Here is an 18,024-nt window from a genome sequence, read left to right on the forward strand (position 1 = left end):
CACCTCCTGAGATTCCCAAACTCCTTGTGCCGCCAGAGATCCCCACACAGCTCCCCAACCTGTGAGACTTGTATCTGTTGAAATTACAGTCCAGGTCGGAAGCACAAAAAGAAGCCCCCTAAATTAAACAATGGTGATCTGTCCACCACGTTAGAGAGTGTCGAACAATCGGTTTTTAAAGATATAAATTGAGATATCTTTGTGTAATCCTTGCACCATTGATTCAGCATACAGAGCTGAAGAGGTCGCATGTGAAAACGAGCAAAGGGGATCGCGTCCGATGCAGCAGTCATAAGACCTAGAATTTCCATGCATAAGGTTACCGAAGGGAATGATTGTGACTGAAGGTTTCGACAAGCTGAAATCAATTTTAGACGTCTTTTGTCTGTTAAAGACAGAGTCATGGACACTGAATCTATCTGGAAACCCAGAAAGGTTACCCTTGACTGAGGAATCAATGAACTTTTTGGTAAATTGATCCTCCAACCATGATCTTGAAGAAACAACACAAATCGATTCGCATGAGATTCTTCGAATGAGAAGACTGAGCAAATACCAAGATAATCGTCCAAATAAGGAAATACCAAAACCCCGTTCTCTGAATACAGAAAGAAGGGCACCGAGAATCTTTGAAAAAAATTCTTGGAACTGAGGCTAGGCCAAACGGTAGAGCCACAAAACTGGTAATGCTTGTCTAAAAAGAGAATCTCAGACACTAAAAATGATCTGGATGAATCGGAATATGCAGATACACATCCTGTAAATCTATTGTAGACATATAATGCCCTTACTAAACAAAAGGCAGAATAGTCCTACAGTAACCATCTTGAATGTTGGTATCCTTACATAACGATTCAATATTGATAGATCCGGAACTGGTCTGAAGGAATTGACCTTCTTTGGTACAATGAAGAGATAAAATAAAACCCTAGTCCCTGTTCCAGAACTGGAACTGGCATAATTACTCCAGCCAACTCTAGATCTGAAACACATTTCAGAAATGCTGAGCCTTGCTGTGTTAACTGGGACACGGGAAAGAAAAAAAATCTCTTAGCAGGAGGCCTTAACTTGAAGCCAATTCTGTACCTTTCTGAAACAATGTTCTGAAACCAGAGATTGAGAACGGAATTGATCCAAATTCCTTTGAAGAAAACGTAATCTGCCCCATACCAGCTGAACTGGAAAAAAGGGCCGCACCTTCATGGGTACTTAGGAGCTGACTATAGGTTTCTATAAGGCTTGGATATATTCCAAACTGGAAAAAGTTTCCAAACTGATACCGCTCCTGAGGATGAAGGATCAGGCTTTTGTTCCTTATTATGAAAAAAAGAACGAAAAAATGATTATTACCCTGGACAGAAAGGGAAAACAAAGTTGACTTAGAAGACATATCAGCATTCCAAGTTTAATCCATAAAGCTTTTCTAGCTAAAATAGCTAGAGACATATACCTGACATCAACACTAATGATATCAAAAGATGGTATCACCAATAAAATTATTAGCATGTTATAGAATAATAATAATGCTATAAAATTATGATCTGTTACTTGTTGTGCTAAAACTTCTAACCAAAAAGTTGAAGCTGCAGCAACATCCGGTAAAAATATAGCAGGTCTAAGAAGATTACCTGAACATAAGTAAACTTTTCTTAGAAAGGATTCAATTTTCTTATCTAAAGGATCCTTAAATTTAGTACTATCTGCCGTAGAAATAGTAGTACATTTTAGCAGGAATAGAGACAGCCCCAAACCTTAGGGATTTTGTCCCAAAAAACTCTAATCTGTCAGATGGCACAGGATATAATTGCTTAAACGTTTAGAAGGAGTAAAAGAATTACCCAAATTATTCCATTCCCTGGAAATTACTTCAGAAAAAACATCAGGGAGATTAAACACTTCTGGAATAACTACAGGAGATTTAAAAACCCTATCTAAACGTTTGGATTCAGTATCAAGAGGACCAGAATCCTCTATATCTAAAGCAATTAATACTTCTTTCAAATAAAGAACGAATAAATTCCATCTTGAACAAATACAAAGATTTATCAGCATCAACCTCTGAGACAGAAACCTCTGAACCAGAAGAACCATTATCAGTATCAGAATGATGATGTTCATTTAAAAATTCATCTGAAAAAAAGAGAAGTTTTAAAGGACTTTTATGTAAACTAGAAGGAGAAATAACAGACATAGCCTTCTAAATGGATTTAAAAAATAAAATCTCTTATGTTTATCAGGAACACTCTGAAATTTAGATGTTGACGGAACAGCAACAGGTAATATAACAGTACTAAAGGAAATTTTATCTGCATTAATAAGTTTGTCATGACATGCAATACAAACAACAGCTGGAGAAATAGATACCAAAAATTTATAGCAGATACACTTAGCTTGGTAGCTCCAGCCCCGGCAGTGATTTTCCTAAAGTATCTTCTGACTCAGTTGCAACGTGGAACATCTTGCAATATGTAATAGAAAAAACATATAAAGCAAAATTGAACAAAATCCTTAAATGACAGTTTCAGGAATGGGAAAAAAATGCCAGTGAACAAGCTTCTAGCAACCAGAAGCAATAAATAATGAGACTTAAATAATGTGGAGACAAAAGCGACGCCCATATTTTTTTAGCGCCAAACAAGACGCCCACATTATTTGGCGCCTAAATGCTTTTGGCGCCAAAAATGACGCCACATCCGGAACGCCGACATTTTTGGCGCAAAATAACGTCAAAAAAATGACGCAACTTCCGGCGACACGTATGACGCCGGAAACGGAAAAGAATTTTTGCGCCAAAAAAATCTGCGCCAAGAATGACGCAATAAAATTAAGCATTTTCAGCCCCCCGCGAGCCTAACAGCCCACAGGGAAAAAAGAGTCAAATTTTTGAAGGTAAGAAAAAATGATTAATTCAAATGCATTATCCCAAATATGAAACCGACTGTCTGAAAAATAAGGAAAGTTGAACATTCTGAGTCAAGGCAAATAAATGTTTGAATACATTTATTTAGAACTTTATAAACAAAGTGCCCAACCATAGCTTAGAGTGTCACAGAAAATAAGATTTACTTACCCCAGGACACTCATCTACATGTTTGTAGAAAGCCAAACCAGTACTGAAACAAGAATCAGCAGAGGTAATGGTATATATAAGAGTATATCGTCGATCTGAAAAGGGAGGTAAGAGATGAATCTCTACGACCGATAACAGAGAACCTATGAAATAGACCCCGTAGAAGGAGATCACTGCATTCAAATAGGCAATACTCTCTTCACATCCCTCTGACATTCACTGCACGCTGAGAGGAAAACCGGGCTCCAACTTGCTGCGGAGCGCATATCAACGTAAAATCTAGCACAAACTTACTTCACCACCTCCATCGGAGGCAAAGTTTGTAAAACTGAATTGTGGGTGTGGTGAGGGGTGTATTTATAGGCATTTTAAGGTTTGGGAAACTTTGCCCCTCCTGGTAGGAATGTATATCCCATACGTCACTAGCTCATGGACTCTTGCTAATTACATGAAAGAAATTATAATTTTCAACTGTTTTCTCTATCACTCTTAACCTCCACTGGGATTGTAATTTTTTCTGCTGGCTATGTTTACATAACTTTTCTATAGCCAACACTTCAGTATTGAAAATTTCAGTATAAGTGGGGATACCACAGACAAAAAGAAAGGTAAAGGAGCTATTTGTAAACAATTTGACACTCCAGAAGACAAAATCAATAATTGGAAACACATCAAAGGGAATATAATTTTACTGTACATTGTTCCTTTAAAGAAGCAGAGTTAGTCTTCTAAATAGTAAGAAAATATAGATTTGGCGGATTTATTTTAGAACGTAACCTAATATGACCTTCAATTTCAGAATCTTTCCTTGTATATTAAATTACAATAAAACAAGCAGTTAGCCGAGAGCATCTCAATTGCATCACACTGAGAATATATCTACAATATTTACACAGCCATATTCCCCCACTTTACCTCAGGTCGGTTTTGGGCAAAGATCCCTACAAACTGCTCTGAGGATCGTTTGAATCCTCTGTGTAGCAGGGCTGACCCCACAAACTCTGCTCGGTCCGATACCTTAATACGTTGGGGAAAGAAGAAAACAGAATTGGTGCTTAGTTAGTATTGGAACTTTTTCCCTTTTTTCACCCTCTCTTTAGTAACAGCACAATAAAAAGGTCTTATGTTTGTGGTAGAATTTGCTGTGTATGCAAGGCAGACTAACTCATACCTAGCTCCGCCCACTAGTTATTACCCCCTCATTCATTTCAGTCCCGAGTCTGCTCTTGTTTGGAACACATCTTTCTTCGCAGCTTCATCCTAGAAACAGCTGCTGAGATACACACCTCTTCGATTTGGATCTGTAGTTGCACAGATGGCAGTTGCTAACACTGGCCGAGTATAATATTTATAATAATAATAATAATAATAATAAATATAGCCACAAATTAGCAAGTGCTACCAGGGTTCTGAAACAAAAATGAACCAGCTCCTAAGTTTACATTCCTGCTTTCCAAATAAAGATACCAAAAAAAAAAACGAAGAAATTTTGATAAATAGGAGTAAATTAAAAAGTTGCTTAAAATTGCACTCTATCTGAACCATGAAAGAAACATTTGGGAATGCACACAGGTCCATTTCTGTTTTGAATAGAAGAATTTTTGCAATATACATGTATTAGAAAAATACCTCTAGTAAAAGCAATACCTGTTTCAAGAGTATTTATGTATGTGCCGTGCACCAGCATTTTTAACAGCACACTAGCTCAGAGAGCCAAAGGTGCTTCTGTCATCTGGTAAAGACACAATTTGCATCATTGCTGACGTGATATAAGCCCCACTGGCTCACTAAGCAGCTGGAGTATTTAAAATGCTGGTGCACAGAGAAAATTTAGATATGCTTCACATACAAGTGCCGAGAAAAAACTTAAATTATGCTTACCTGATCATTTTCTTCTGACGGGGAGTCCACAGCTGCATTCATTACTTCTGGGAATTCAGAACCTGGCCACCAGGAGGAGGCAAAGACACCCCAGCCAAAGTCTTAAATACCTCCCCCAACTTCCCTCATTCCCCAATCATTCTGCCAAGAGAACAAGGAACATGAGGAGAAATATCAGGGTGAAAAAGTTGCCAGAAGAATAAAAAAAAGAAATAAACGGCGGCCCAATATGAAAATGTGAGCGGGGAGCTGTGGACTCTCCCCGTCAGAAGAAAAGAAAAATGATCAGGTAACAGCATAAATTTAAGCTTTTCTTCTTAAACAGGGAGAGTCCACAGCTGCATTTATTATTTTTGAGGAAAAAATACCCAAGTTATAGAGGACACTGAATGCAAAAAAGGGTGGGTAGACAAGGCGGCCCATTCTGAGGACACCACAGCCTGAAATTACCCAAACACCGGACAAACCCCCCCCCCCCCACACAACTGCTTCACCAGAAACAGAAGGATAAAACCTGAGAGGATCAGGTAACTGCCCAATAGTTAAAACCAGCAAGGCCCTAGTTAGAGACCGCTCAGAATCAGTAGATTCCACCGAGCACAAAGTCTCAGAGGAGACCAGTCCCGCAGGCTCCAAGCCCTCACTCAAACTTACCCCTGACCCGAGGGAAGGGGACCTCCACATACCCCATGAGGGGAAGAGGAAGAAGAACTAAAGACCAACAAGCTAGGGTAAAAAGGGACCCTAGCCAAAATTCCAAGCGAAAACCAAGGTTGCAACAGGACAAAAAAACCAAAAACAAAAACGCAGACACAACGAACTCCAATGACCAAACAAAGAGAAGGGAGGAAAAAACCCCCGCTAGTGTTAAGCAATCAAAAGGAAAGTGCCAGGTACAGGTGAGGTGGCATTTACCTTGCACATGTAACTAGTGACTAATATGTTTATTAGTAATCATGCTGTTCCTATATTTGGTAAGACATCTTTAATTAGCTATAGGGAGCCTTCATTCGTTGATCCCCTTATCAATTTTACCTATGGCAACATATATCTGCATATACTCATGCTCTAAAACCTGGGGATCCCAATTAGCCAGCTGTGAAACCTTCATACTAGTGTCCTTATCAGTGTTAATACAAATCATAGTTCTAGTTATGGAAGAGAGTCTATCTCCTGACGATAATAACCAGTGACCAACCTGGGTGTGTGTGTGTGTGTGTGTGTGATTAGACTTGCCCGGTCCTTGGGATTGTTTATTTGTATGCAAGTTTGTATGAGGTATACTAGAGGTTTCTCCTTAATCAAATGCACGCCATCCTATGACTTCTCTTCGCACCGTCCTATGACTTCGGTGTCTGCGATGCTTGTCAGCTGTGCGGCTGTAGCTGATGACATCACCTGGCTTGTCTCGAAGAAAATTTGCTCACTTAAGAGCCAAAATTCAACTAAAACAAAAGTAAAGGAGCACAAGAAGGTTAAAACTTATATCTTTATTCCATATTTCCATCAAGGCGAGTAAAAAAATCATCATGAAAGACTACAGCAGGTTACTGGAAGACCTGTGAACCCTTCTCTCATGAAACTAGCTGACGCGTTTCGGCAATGTGCCGAAGTCTTAGCTCAGACTAAGACAGCTAAGATTACGGCACATTGCCAAAACGTGTCAGCTAGTTTCATGAGAGAAGGGTACACCGGTCTTCCAGTACCCTGTTTTTCATGATTTTTTTACTCACGTTGACAGAAATATGGAATAAAGATACAAGTTTTTACCTTCTTCTTGTGCTCCTCTGCTTTTGTTATAGTTGCTAAGGAAAAAACCCCTACCCCCTCTGAACGGAAATCCAAAGGACCATGTAATGTCCCAACCCTGGAGACCTATAGAGACGAGGAACACCCCATCCCTCACACAGCGTGAAATCCTCACTATGAAAGAGTGACCGAGGGATAAACCATCCCTGGGAACCGCCTAAAATTAGCACCATAAATCTTATTGTGCACCAGATGAAACCACAGGCTTCCCTCTAGCAGACTCCAGCCGTTAACACTAGCCAACCAAGCTAGGAACTGCACCAGGACTCCCACAGAGAAGAAATTCCAAAGGAGTGCAGAAACCCACTCCCTCCCAGGGAGTAGGAGAGCATCCAAAACCAGCAGAGAAAGCCCACTGCTGAGGAAGGAAACACAGCGAAGCTTCCCAGTTTAGGAGGGATCACAAGATCCAGGCTCAACAAAGCAGACAGACCTCTGACTCTCTCCGAGGCAATGGACTCAGCACCAAAGCGACTGGCAATGTCCGAAAGCAAGGAAATAAACCATTCCCCGGACCACCCAGATCCTTAGTAAGGGAAAAAGGAGGGGGACTAAATTGAACGGTACCAATGGGTAGAGCAAACTCCACCATTTTCTAACAATACTGGCATGCTAACCAAATAAGCTATGACAGAACATAGGACGAGCTCGGGTTCCAGGACCCAGACAGATCCTTACCCTACAAGAAGGGGCACTCCCAGGCAAGAGAGACTACACTGGACCAACAGTGATGGCACAATACCAGAATCCAACCCTTCATGACATCCTGCACGCAAGGCAGGGGGGACCCCACTGAATCCGGGGCACTAGGCAGATACTGTGGTATGCTCCAATCTCCCTAAGGGTAGGAGAAAGACAAATATAACCACTCACCCACTGGCATTGAGAGTGCGGCAGCAGACAGACTGCAAAGGCAATACCGATTGTAAGGAACCATCCGGGCTGCAATAGCCAACCCAGTAGAAAAAACAGCCAGCCACCAAGCACACTTAAGGTGCAAATAGCTGCAACAGATTGCGACTGCAATCTTCCGCTTGCTAGGCAGCTAAACTACCCATCAAGCTATTTCCAAGTCTCTGATAAGAGAAAAACTAAACCCCCTGAAAGGGCAAGTGGAAGTCTCAGAACCGGAAGGACTAAACTCTAAGAGATGCGGTCAGATATCCAAGACAAGAACATGTCCGGAAAACCGGACATCTGGAAACCGGAGCCGGCTACAAGGTAGTAACCCCTGAGGAACCAACGGATACCTCATACAGAGAACCTGTACCCAAGGAGATGCAACCACAGCCACATCCAAAGGTCCTTGGACACTGGATGTTCACTAAGCATCCCAGAGACAGAGAGCATATCTCCTAAAGGCTTGAGGGACAACACCCCAAAGTTAGAGCTCAAGACTAGATAATCCACTTTGAGAAGATAAAACAGTCTCTAAACAATGCCTTCAGGATCAACCTCCCAGAACCCCCACAGCTCAAAGAATCAACAATGGACGAGCCTCACAATTCCTGGCAAGCAACAGAAAAAACCCAGAAACCTCTTAAGTAAGGGCAGCTCAAGGAAAAAACTGACACAAACGCCAGACGGACTCCAGAGTCCGAAAAACATGAGATCAGACTAGAAACAATAGGAGGAAGAAAACGGCCTAAATGCCCAAACTTCCTGAACAGATGACCTCCCAACCAGCCCCAGGAAGGGGAAAAAAGAAACCTAAGACATCTCGACCCCTTTAGGAAGTTACCGTCATCAAGGCCTCAAAAAGTACATCTAATAATACCAAAGAGGCGGAAAAAAAAAAAATCGCCCCAACATGGTACCCCAGATGTCTAAAGAATCATCTAAACCTCTAGACCCTTGGGAATGGAGAACCCTAGCTCCGAGGTCAAAGGACCTATGGAACTCCCAGAGTAATCTTTAGCAGGATCCGCTTCTGGAACCCCGCCAACATTCAGGAACAGGACAATGAAGAACCGAGTACAATCCCTCTGATGCCCCACCCAAAAGAAGAAACGAGAACCAGCCTGACATCTAAGAATAAAAAGCCTCCTCTACCATGTTTTAGCCCTGCAAGAGGCAGAGCCTCAACCAAAATTCCTTGAAACTCATGGATGTTCCTCTCTACCAAAATCTTTAGTAAAGGCGAAAGCTTTATTCGATCTGAAGAGAAACCAGAGTATAACGAACTCATCCGAGGAGCAACTCGCCACCCAACCAGTATCGTTGGATATACCAGCACCACATGGATGATATAAGGAACAAAAATTAGCGCCCGACCAGGTCCAGTCTACTACATAGGGCACTCAGCACTGTCCCAGGCCACAGAAAACCCCAATGGGAATCAACAAAAGGAACTAGACATAATGTACTAACATCTTAACATGCAACTTCCGCAGAAGTGCCCCAGCGACCACAAAATCGCTAGAATCAAATTCCAGAGAAGAAATGTTTCCCAACAGAAAAATTATGACATGAGCTTTTCAAAAGGCAATAAAATACATATTAACCGGATCAAAGAAAAAGAAGGCAGCACCCGCAGGTGAACGCCCAAGGAGAATGGGCACACTAACAGGACCAGCCAATCAGAGACCTCATTCTCCCAAAGCTCAGAACTGGAATAAGATACCCCAAAAAGAAAGTAAATTGTAGACAAGGAGATTAACTGCATCCCCCGCATGCCGTCTGGAACAGAAGACTGAGGATCCCTCAACCCATTAGGATTGGGATCCTCCAGCACCGCCAAAACATGTCGCAGTAGGACACAAAGGCATGCCAGTCTATAACAAAAAGCAAGACTTACCTCCGCTGGGGCAACTGACGACCCCGAGGGTTGGACCCCTGAAGCTTCAGAGGAAATCGCTTCCCCAGATGGCTGATCTGACCCAGACGATCCCACGCCCGACGAGCCCTGGTTAACCGAACACAAGCAGTCATCAACACCTCCTTCCCAGGAAGATGTAAAAGCGCCAATGCCATTAATATGGTCATGTGTAACCGTGCCATACATTCTGGAGGAAACAAGACTCCTTCCGGAGAAGGGGTAACGGCATTAGAGACACCTGCTTGCTTAGCTAAGGAAGGATCTAGGGCACGCACCTCACGGGATGTGCGATCTCAAGGGGCGGATGGCTCTGCAGACTCTAAATTCCCTGTTGCAGGAGGAGTACTCCAAAGCAGCATTCGGAACATAACTGATGGGCATGGATTACCCGTGCTATCTCATACTCTTTGCAAGAAGTAGAATCTGAATCAGAGATATCCGTCTCCAAAAAATCTGAATCCTCTATAATTTTGATAGAAAACAGAATTTATGTTTACCTGATAAATTACTTTCTCCAACGGTGTGTCCGGTCCACGGCGTCATCCTTACTTGTGGGATATTCTCTTCCCCAACAGGAAATGGCAAAGAGCCCAGCAAAGCTGGTCACATGATCCCTCCTAGGCTCCGCCTTCCCCAGTCATTCGACCGACGTAAAGGAGGAATATGCATAGGAGAAATCATATGATACCGTGGTGACTGTAGTTAGAGAAAATAATTCAACAGACCTGATTAAAAAACCAGGGCGGGCCGTGGGCCGGACACACCGGTGGAGAAAGTAATTTATCAGGTAAGCATAAATTCTGTTTTCTCCAACATAGGTGTGTCCGGTCCACGGCGTCATCCTTACTTGTGGGAACCAATACCAAAGCTTTAGGACACGGATGATGGGAGGGAGCAAATCAGGTCACCTAGATGGAAGGCACCACGGCTTGCAAAACCTTTCTCCCAAAAATAGCCTCAGAAGAAGCAAAAGTATCAAATTTGTAAAATTTGGTAAAAGTGTGCAGTGAAGACCAAGTCGCTGCCTTACATATCTGATCAACAGAAGCCTCGTTCTTGAAGGCCCATGTGGAAGCCACAGCCCTAGTGGAATGAGCTGTGATTCTCTCAGGAGGCTGCCGTCCGGCAGTCTCATAAGCCAATCGGATGATGCTTTTAAGCCAAAAAGAGAGAGGTAGAAGTTGCTTTTTGACCTCTCCTTTTACCAGAATAAACAACAAACAAGGAAGATGTTTGTCTGAAATCCTTTGTAGCCTCTAAATAGAATTTTAGAGCACGAACTACATCCAAATTGTGCAACAAACGTTCCTTCTTTGAAACTGGATTCGGACACAAAGAAGGCACAACTATCTCCTGGTTAATATTTTTGTTAGAAACAACTTTCGGAAGAAAACCAGGTTTAGTACGCAAAACCACCTTATCTGCATGGAACACCAGATAAGGAGGAGAACACTGCAGAGCAGATAACTCTGAAACTCTTCTAGCAGAAGAAATTGCAACCAAAAACAAAACTTTCCAAGATAATAACTTAATATCTACGGAATGTAAGGGTTCAAACGGAACCCCTTGAAGAACTGAAAGAACTAAATTGAGACTCCAAGGAGGAGTCAAAGGTTTGTAAACAGGCTTGATTCTAACCAGAGCCTGAACAAAAGCCTGAACATCTGGCACAGCCGCCAGCTTCTTGTGAAGTAAAACAGATAAAGCAGAAATCTGTCCCTTCAAAGAACTTGCAGATAATCCTTTCTCCAAACCCTCTTGTAGAAAGGATAGAATCTTAGGAATTTTTATCTTGTTCCATGGGAATCCTTTCGATTCGCACCAACAGATATATTTCTTCCATACTTTATGGTAAATTTTTCTAGTTACAGGCTTTCTAGCCTGAATAAGAGTATCAATGACAGAATCTGAGAACCCACGCTTTGATAAAATCAAGCGTTCAATCTCCAAGCAGTCAGTTGGAGTGAGGCCAGATTCGGATGTTCGAACGGACCTTGAACAAGAAGGTCCCGTCTCAAAAGGTAGCTTCCATGGTGGAGCCGATGACATATTCACCAGGTCTGCATACCAAGTTCTGCGTGGCCACGCAGGAGCTATCAAGATCACCGAAGCCCTCTCCTGATTGATCCTGGCTACCAGCCTGGGAATGAGAGGAAACGGTGGGAATACATAAGCTAGGTTGAAGGTCCAGGGCGCTACTAGTGCATCTACTAGAGTCGCCTTGGGATCCCTGGATCTGGACCCGTAGCAAGGAACCTTGAAGTTCTGACGAGACGCCATCAGATCCATGTCTGGAATGCCCCATAATTGAGTTATGTGGGCAAAGATTTCCGGATGGAGTTCCCACTCCCCCGGATGAAATGTCTGACGACTCAGAAAATCCGCTTCCCAATTTTCCACTCCTGGGATGTGGATTGCAGACAAGTGGCAGGAGTGAATCTCCGCCCATTGAATTACTTTGGTCACTTCTTCCATCGCCAGGGAACTCCTTGTTCCCCCCTGATGGTTGATATATGCAACAGTCGTCATGTTGTCTGATTGAAACCTTATGAATTTGGCCTTTGCTAGTTGAGGCCAAGCCTTGAGAGCATTGAATATCGCTCTCAGTTCCAGAATGTTTATCGGGAGAAGAGATTCTTCCAGAGACCATAGACCCTGAGCTTTCAGGGGTTTCCAGACCGCGCCCCAGCCCACCAGACTGGCGTCGGTCGTGACAATGACCCACTCTGGTCTGCGGAAGCTCATCCCTTGAGACAGGTTGTCCAGGGTCAGCCACCAACGGAGTGAATCTCTGGTCCTCTGATCTACTTGGATCGTCGGGGACAAGTCTGTATAATCCCCATTCCACTGTCTGAGCATGCACAGTTGTAATGGTCTTAGATGAATTCGCGCAAAAGGAACTATGTCCATTGCCGCAACCATCAAACCTATTACCTCCATGCACTGCGCTATGGAAGGAAGAAGAACAGAATGAAGTACTTGACAAGAGCTTAGAAGTTTTGATTTTCTGGCCTCTGTCAGAAAAATCTTCATTTCTAAGGAGTCTATTATTGTTCCCAAGAAGGGAACTCTTGTTGACGGGAATAGAGAACTTTTTTCTACGTTCACTTTCCACCCGTGAGATCTGAGAAAGGCTAGGACAATGTCCGTATGAGCCTTTGCTTGTGGCAGAGACGACGCTTGAATCAGTATGTCGTCCAAGTAAGGTACTACTGCAATGCCCCTTGGCCTTAGCACCGCTAGAAGGGACCCTAGTACCTTTGTGAAAATTCTTGGAGCAGTGGCTAATCCGAATGGAAGTGCCACAAACTGGTAATGCTTGTCCAGAAAGGCGAACCTTAGGAACCGATGATGTTCCTTGTGGATAGGAATATGTAGATACGCATCCTTTAAATCCACCGTGGTCATGAATTGACCTTCCTGGATGGTAGGAAGAATTGTCCGAATGGTTTCCATTTTGAACGATGGAACCCTGAAAAATTTGTTTAGGATCTTGAGATCCAAAATTGGCCTGAATGTTCCCTCTTTTTTGGGAACTATGAACAGATTGGAGTAAAACCCCATCCCTTGTTCTCCTAATGGAACAGGATGAATCACTCCCATTTTTAACAGGTCTTCTACACAATGTAAGAATGCCTGTCTTTTTATTTGGTCTGAAGACAATTGAGACCTGTGGAACCTTCCCCTTGGGGGTAGTTCCTTGAATTCCAGGAGATAACCTTGAGAAACTATTTCTAGTGCCCAAGGATCCTGAACATCTCTTGCCCAAGCCTGAGCGAAGAGAGAGAGTCTGCCCCCCACCAGATCCGGTCCCGGATCGGGGGCCAGCATCTCATGCTGTTTTAGTAGCGGTAGCAGGCTTCTTGGCCTGCTTACCTTTGTTCCAGCCTTGCATCGGTCTCCAGGCTGGCTTGGTTTGAGAAGAATTACCCTCTTGCTTAGAGGATGTAGAATTTGAGGCTGGTCCGTTTCTGCGAAAGGGACGAAAATTTGTTTTATTTTTAGCCTTAAAAGACCTATCCTGAGGAAGGGCGTGGCCCTTTCCCCCAGTGATGTCTGAAATAATCTCTTTCAAGTCAGGGCCAAACAGCGTTTTCCCCTTGAAAGGGATGTTAAGCAATTTGTTCTTGGAGGACACATCCGCTGACCAAGACTTTAGCCAAAGCGCTCTGCGCGCCACAATAGCAAAACCTGAATTTTTCGCCGCTAATCTAGCTAATTGCAAAGTGGCGTCTAAGGTAAAAGAGTTAGCCAATTTAAGTGCTTGAACTCTGTCCATAACCTCCTCATAAGAAGATGCTTTATTGAGCGACTTTTCTAGTTCTTCGAACCAGAAACACGCTGCTGTAGTGACAGGAACAATGCATGAAATTGGTTGTAGAAGGTAACCTTGCTGAACAAACATCTTTTTAAGCAAACCCTCTAATTTTTTATCCATAGGATCTTTGAAAGCACAACTATCTTCTATAGGGATAGTGGTGCGTTTGTTTAGAGTAGAAACCGCCCCCTCGACCTTGGGGACTGTCTGCCATAAGTCCTTCCTGGGGTCGACCATAGGAAATAATTTCTTAAATATAGGGGGAGGGACAAAAAGGTATGCCGGGCCTTTCCCATTCTTTATTTACAATGTCCGCCACCCGCTTGGGTATAGGAAAAGCTTCGGGTGGCACCGGGACCTCTAGGAACTTGTCCATCTTACATAATTTCTCTGGAATGACCAAATTGTCACAATCATCCAGAGTAGATAACACCTCCTTAAGCAGAGCGCGGAGATGTTCCAATTTAAATTTGAATGTAATAACGTCAGGTTCAGCTTGTTGAGAAATTTTTCCTGAATCTGAAATTTCTCCCTCAGACAAAACCTCCCTGGCCCCTTCAGACTGGTGTAAGGGCATGTCAGAACCATTATCATCAGCATCCTCATGCTCTTCAGTATCTAAAACAGAGCAGTCGCGCTTACGCTGATAAGTGGGCATTTTGGCTAAAATGTTTTTAATAGAATTATCCATTACAGCCGTTAATTGTTGCATAGTAAGGAGGATTGGCGCACTAGATGAACTAGGGACCTCCTGAGTGGGCAAGACTGGTGTAGACATAGGAGATGATGCAGTACCATGCTTACTCCCCTCACTTAAGGAATCATTTTGGGCAACATTATTATCAGTGGCATCATTGTCCCTACTTTGTTTGTCACATTCATCACATATATTTAAATGGAGAGGAACCTTGGCTTCCGAACATACAGAACATCGTCTATCTGATGGTTCAGACATGTTAATAGGCATAAACTTGATAACAAAGCACAAAAAACGTTTTAAAATAAAACCGTTACTGTCACTTTAAATTTTAAGCTGAACACACTTTATTACTGAATATGTGCAAAAGTATGAAGGAATTGTTCAAAATTCTCCAAAATCTCACCACAGTGTCTTAAAGCCTTAAAAGTATTGCACACCAAATTTGAAAGCTTTAACTCTTAAAATAACGGAACCGGAGCCGTTTTTACATTTAACCCCTATACAGTCCCTGGTATCTGCTTTGCTGAGACCCAACCAAGCCCAGAGGGGAATACGATACCAAATGACGCCTTCAATAAGCTTTTTCAGTGGATCTGAGCTCCTCACACATGCATCTGCATGCTTTGCTTCTCAAAAACAACTGCGCATTAGTGGCGCGAAAATGAGGCTCTGCCTATGACTAGAAAAGGCCCCCAGTGAAAAAGGTGTCCAATACAGTGCCTGCCGTTTTTTTAACAGAATTCCCAAGATTAAAATAACTCTTCAAAGTTATAAACCATTAAATATGCTTATAAAGTAATCGTTTTAGCCCAGAAAAATGTCTACCAGTCTTTAAAGCCCTTGTGAAGCCCTTTATTCTTATATTAAAAACTAAGAAAATGGCTTACCGGATCCCATAGGGAAAATGACAGCTTCCAGCATTACCAAGTCTTGTTAGAAATGTGTCATACCTCAAGCAGCAAAAGTCTGCTCACTGTTTCCCCCAACTGAAGTTAATTCATCTCAACAGTCCTGTGTGGAAACAGCCATCGATTTTAGTAACGGTTGCTAAAATCATTTTCCTCTTACAAACAGAAATCTTCATCTCTTTTCTGTTTCAGAGTAAATAGTACATACCAGCACTATTTTAAAATAACAAACTCTTGATTGAAGAATAAAAACTACATTTAAACACCAAAAAACTCTTAGCCATCTCCGTGGAGATGTTGCCTGTGCAACGGCAAAGAGAATGACTGGGGAAGGCGGAGCCTAGGAGGGATCATGTGACCAGCTTTGCTGGGCTCTTTGCCATTTCCTGTTGGGGAAGAGAATATCCCACAAGTAAGGATGACGCCGTGGACCGGACACACCTATGTTGGAGAAATTATGGATAGAAGAAAAATAAAAACGTCACCTTAAGCCCCCAATGGCTGGGCACTCACCACCTCAGGAATATGGAAATTGAGTGTAGAACATGACCACGCCTAGTCACAAGGTACACTGTGGAGGCCAAAGAAAAAAAAAAAAGAGTGCCAAGGCCACACGAGCCACACAGTCTGGCAAAAAAGGCTGTTATGTTCCAATATAGCCACGAGCCCAAGCGTCACTACACATAAGCAGACAGAATCACTTAAACATGATTAAAGTCCCCCCTGTTCAATAACCCCCATCAGGAGCTATTAACCCTTGATTCCATAAAGATAAAGGAGTCCCACTGAGACCCTGACTTCTTTGTTTACATTACATTCACACATCAAAGTAAAATGAAATGATCTTACCAGAATCTAAGCCGTGGGACAGGAACACGGCCCTTCAAGTGTGACAGATAGTAGCCTCGCTTCTGACATGGACTTGAATAAAGAAAGCAGGCAGCGAAACTTGTCAACGCTGATTGCTAAGGAGCTGTTAACATGAGTCAGTATGGTTTGGCAGAAAGAATCTTCCTGCATCTCCGGACTCTAATATTCATCCATGCTCTCACTGAAAGGCTGACAGGACTACTTAAAACTCTTGCCCATTTCGAAGAGTACTACCCTCCATAAGAAGCTATCTTTAATCTTCTGACACTTCTCTGCCAACCTCCTGTGACAAAAGGCAAAGAATGACTGGGGGATGAGGGAAGTGGGGGAGGAATTTAAGCCTTTGGCTGGGGTGTCTTTGCCTCCTCCTGGTGGCCAGGTTCTGAATTCCCAAAAGTAATGAATGCAGCTGTGGACTCTTCCCCGTTTAAGAAGAAAATGCCAACACTAAACAAGTGATTATTTTTACTAGAAGCATTTTTGCCAATATAGGTTTATTGTAAATATGTAATTCATCTATGTGCATTTGGACTAAAATGTCCCTTTAATATTGTGGTTTAATAGGAAGAACTCTAGAGCTATCATATCCAGTTAAACAATTGTATAGGTTGTTTTGCTAGCTGTAGGAAATTGACTTTGTTGTAATAATGTGTATACACACACACACACGTACGTATTTATCTCATCCAAACATATTTGTTTCTTTATAAATTCTTTGCAAAAATGGAAAACCCCTTACACATATATGCCTCTTGTCACTGACTCACCAGGTATGTGAAGCTAGCTCCTAGTAGCTAATAGCTGCTCTGGAGCAGACCAACTATGTGCTTAACCTGTTTGCAGAGGCTTAACACACAGCCAAACACAAGCAATAGTACAATAATAAAACACGAATTACTGCATTTTTTTTTTTTTACACACTTTCATTCCCCTTTAAGTGTGACTAAGAATTTATAAGAATACTTATTAAATCATGAAACGATTGTATGAACTCAGCATGTGCAGAAACTTAAAATATAAAAAAAAAAAAAAAAAGTATCAGAAATAGCCAAGATACACTGCACAAAACAAGCCCTTTATGTGGGTTAAACACATACGTAAACAGTAAACTTTTTGTTATAATATATCAGCCAAGCTTTTCAAATAGCCAAATTTGACCCACCACTTGCCTCATTTGGAGAAGCCAAATCCAGATTTGAAATGCAGACAAGGTTGGCCACGTTTATCATATTAGTATAAAGTGCATTTTTCTGCTAATTATAAAGTGCATTGCTGAAACTAATTAGGGAACTATATGTAGCAGGGTTATCCTTGGTAAGTCGGCAGTCTGCATGTCCAGCTCGAGAATAAGTAAATCTATAAATTTTCAAAGCTAAATTACAGTTTTATTAGACTTAACAGAATATTTTGGGCAAGATTACGAGTGGAGTGGAACAGTTATGTGCGAGCGATAAAGGGGTTTATCGCGGGTGTTTGCGCTCGTATTACAAGTCAAAAGTAAATGCGATTGCTTAAGCGCAATTGTGATTAACACTAGGATTACAGCGTCCTCTGAGCTCTGGTTAACTGTTTTGTGAAACAAAAAAAGTTGCACAAAACGCATCAAAAAAACAGAATTTATGTTTACCTGATAAATTACTTTCTCCAACG

At 42.2% G+C, this 18,024-nt stretch overlaps 1 protein-coding gene and 1 non-coding gene across 7 annotated transcripts in view; both read right to left on the reverse strand.

Moving 5' to 3' along the window:
* ACSL1 (acyl-CoA synthetase long chain family member 1) overlaps positions 1-18,024 on the reverse strand; it is a 307,660-nt gene that overhangs the window by 152,573 nt on the left and 137,063 nt on the right. For all 6 annotated transcript variants that reach the window (XR_008400727.1, XM_053703880.1, XM_053703877.1 and 3 more), the window contains one exon: positions 3,986-4,087. Coding sequence is in view for 5 of the 6 variants with exons in the window: in XM_053703880.1 (XP_053559855.1) it covers positions 3,986-4,087 (102 nt within the window). In the remaining variant the exon portion in view is untranslated. The remainder of the gene's footprint in view (positions 1-3,985; positions 4,088-18,024) is intronic.
* Positions 8,821-8,937, reverse strand: LOC128650624 (U5 spliceosomal RNA). The gene has a single exon (XR_008400900.1). It is a non-coding gene; the product is annotated as a U5 spliceosomal RNA (small nuclear RNA).

The sequence above is a fragment of the Bombina bombina genome, chromosome 2 (assembly GCF_027579735.1).
Source record: "Bombina bombina isolate aBomBom1 chromosome 2, aBomBom1.pri, whole genome shotgun sequence".
Lineage (NCBI taxonomy): Eukaryota > Metazoa > Chordata > Amphibia > Anura > Bombinatoridae > Bombina > Bombina bombina.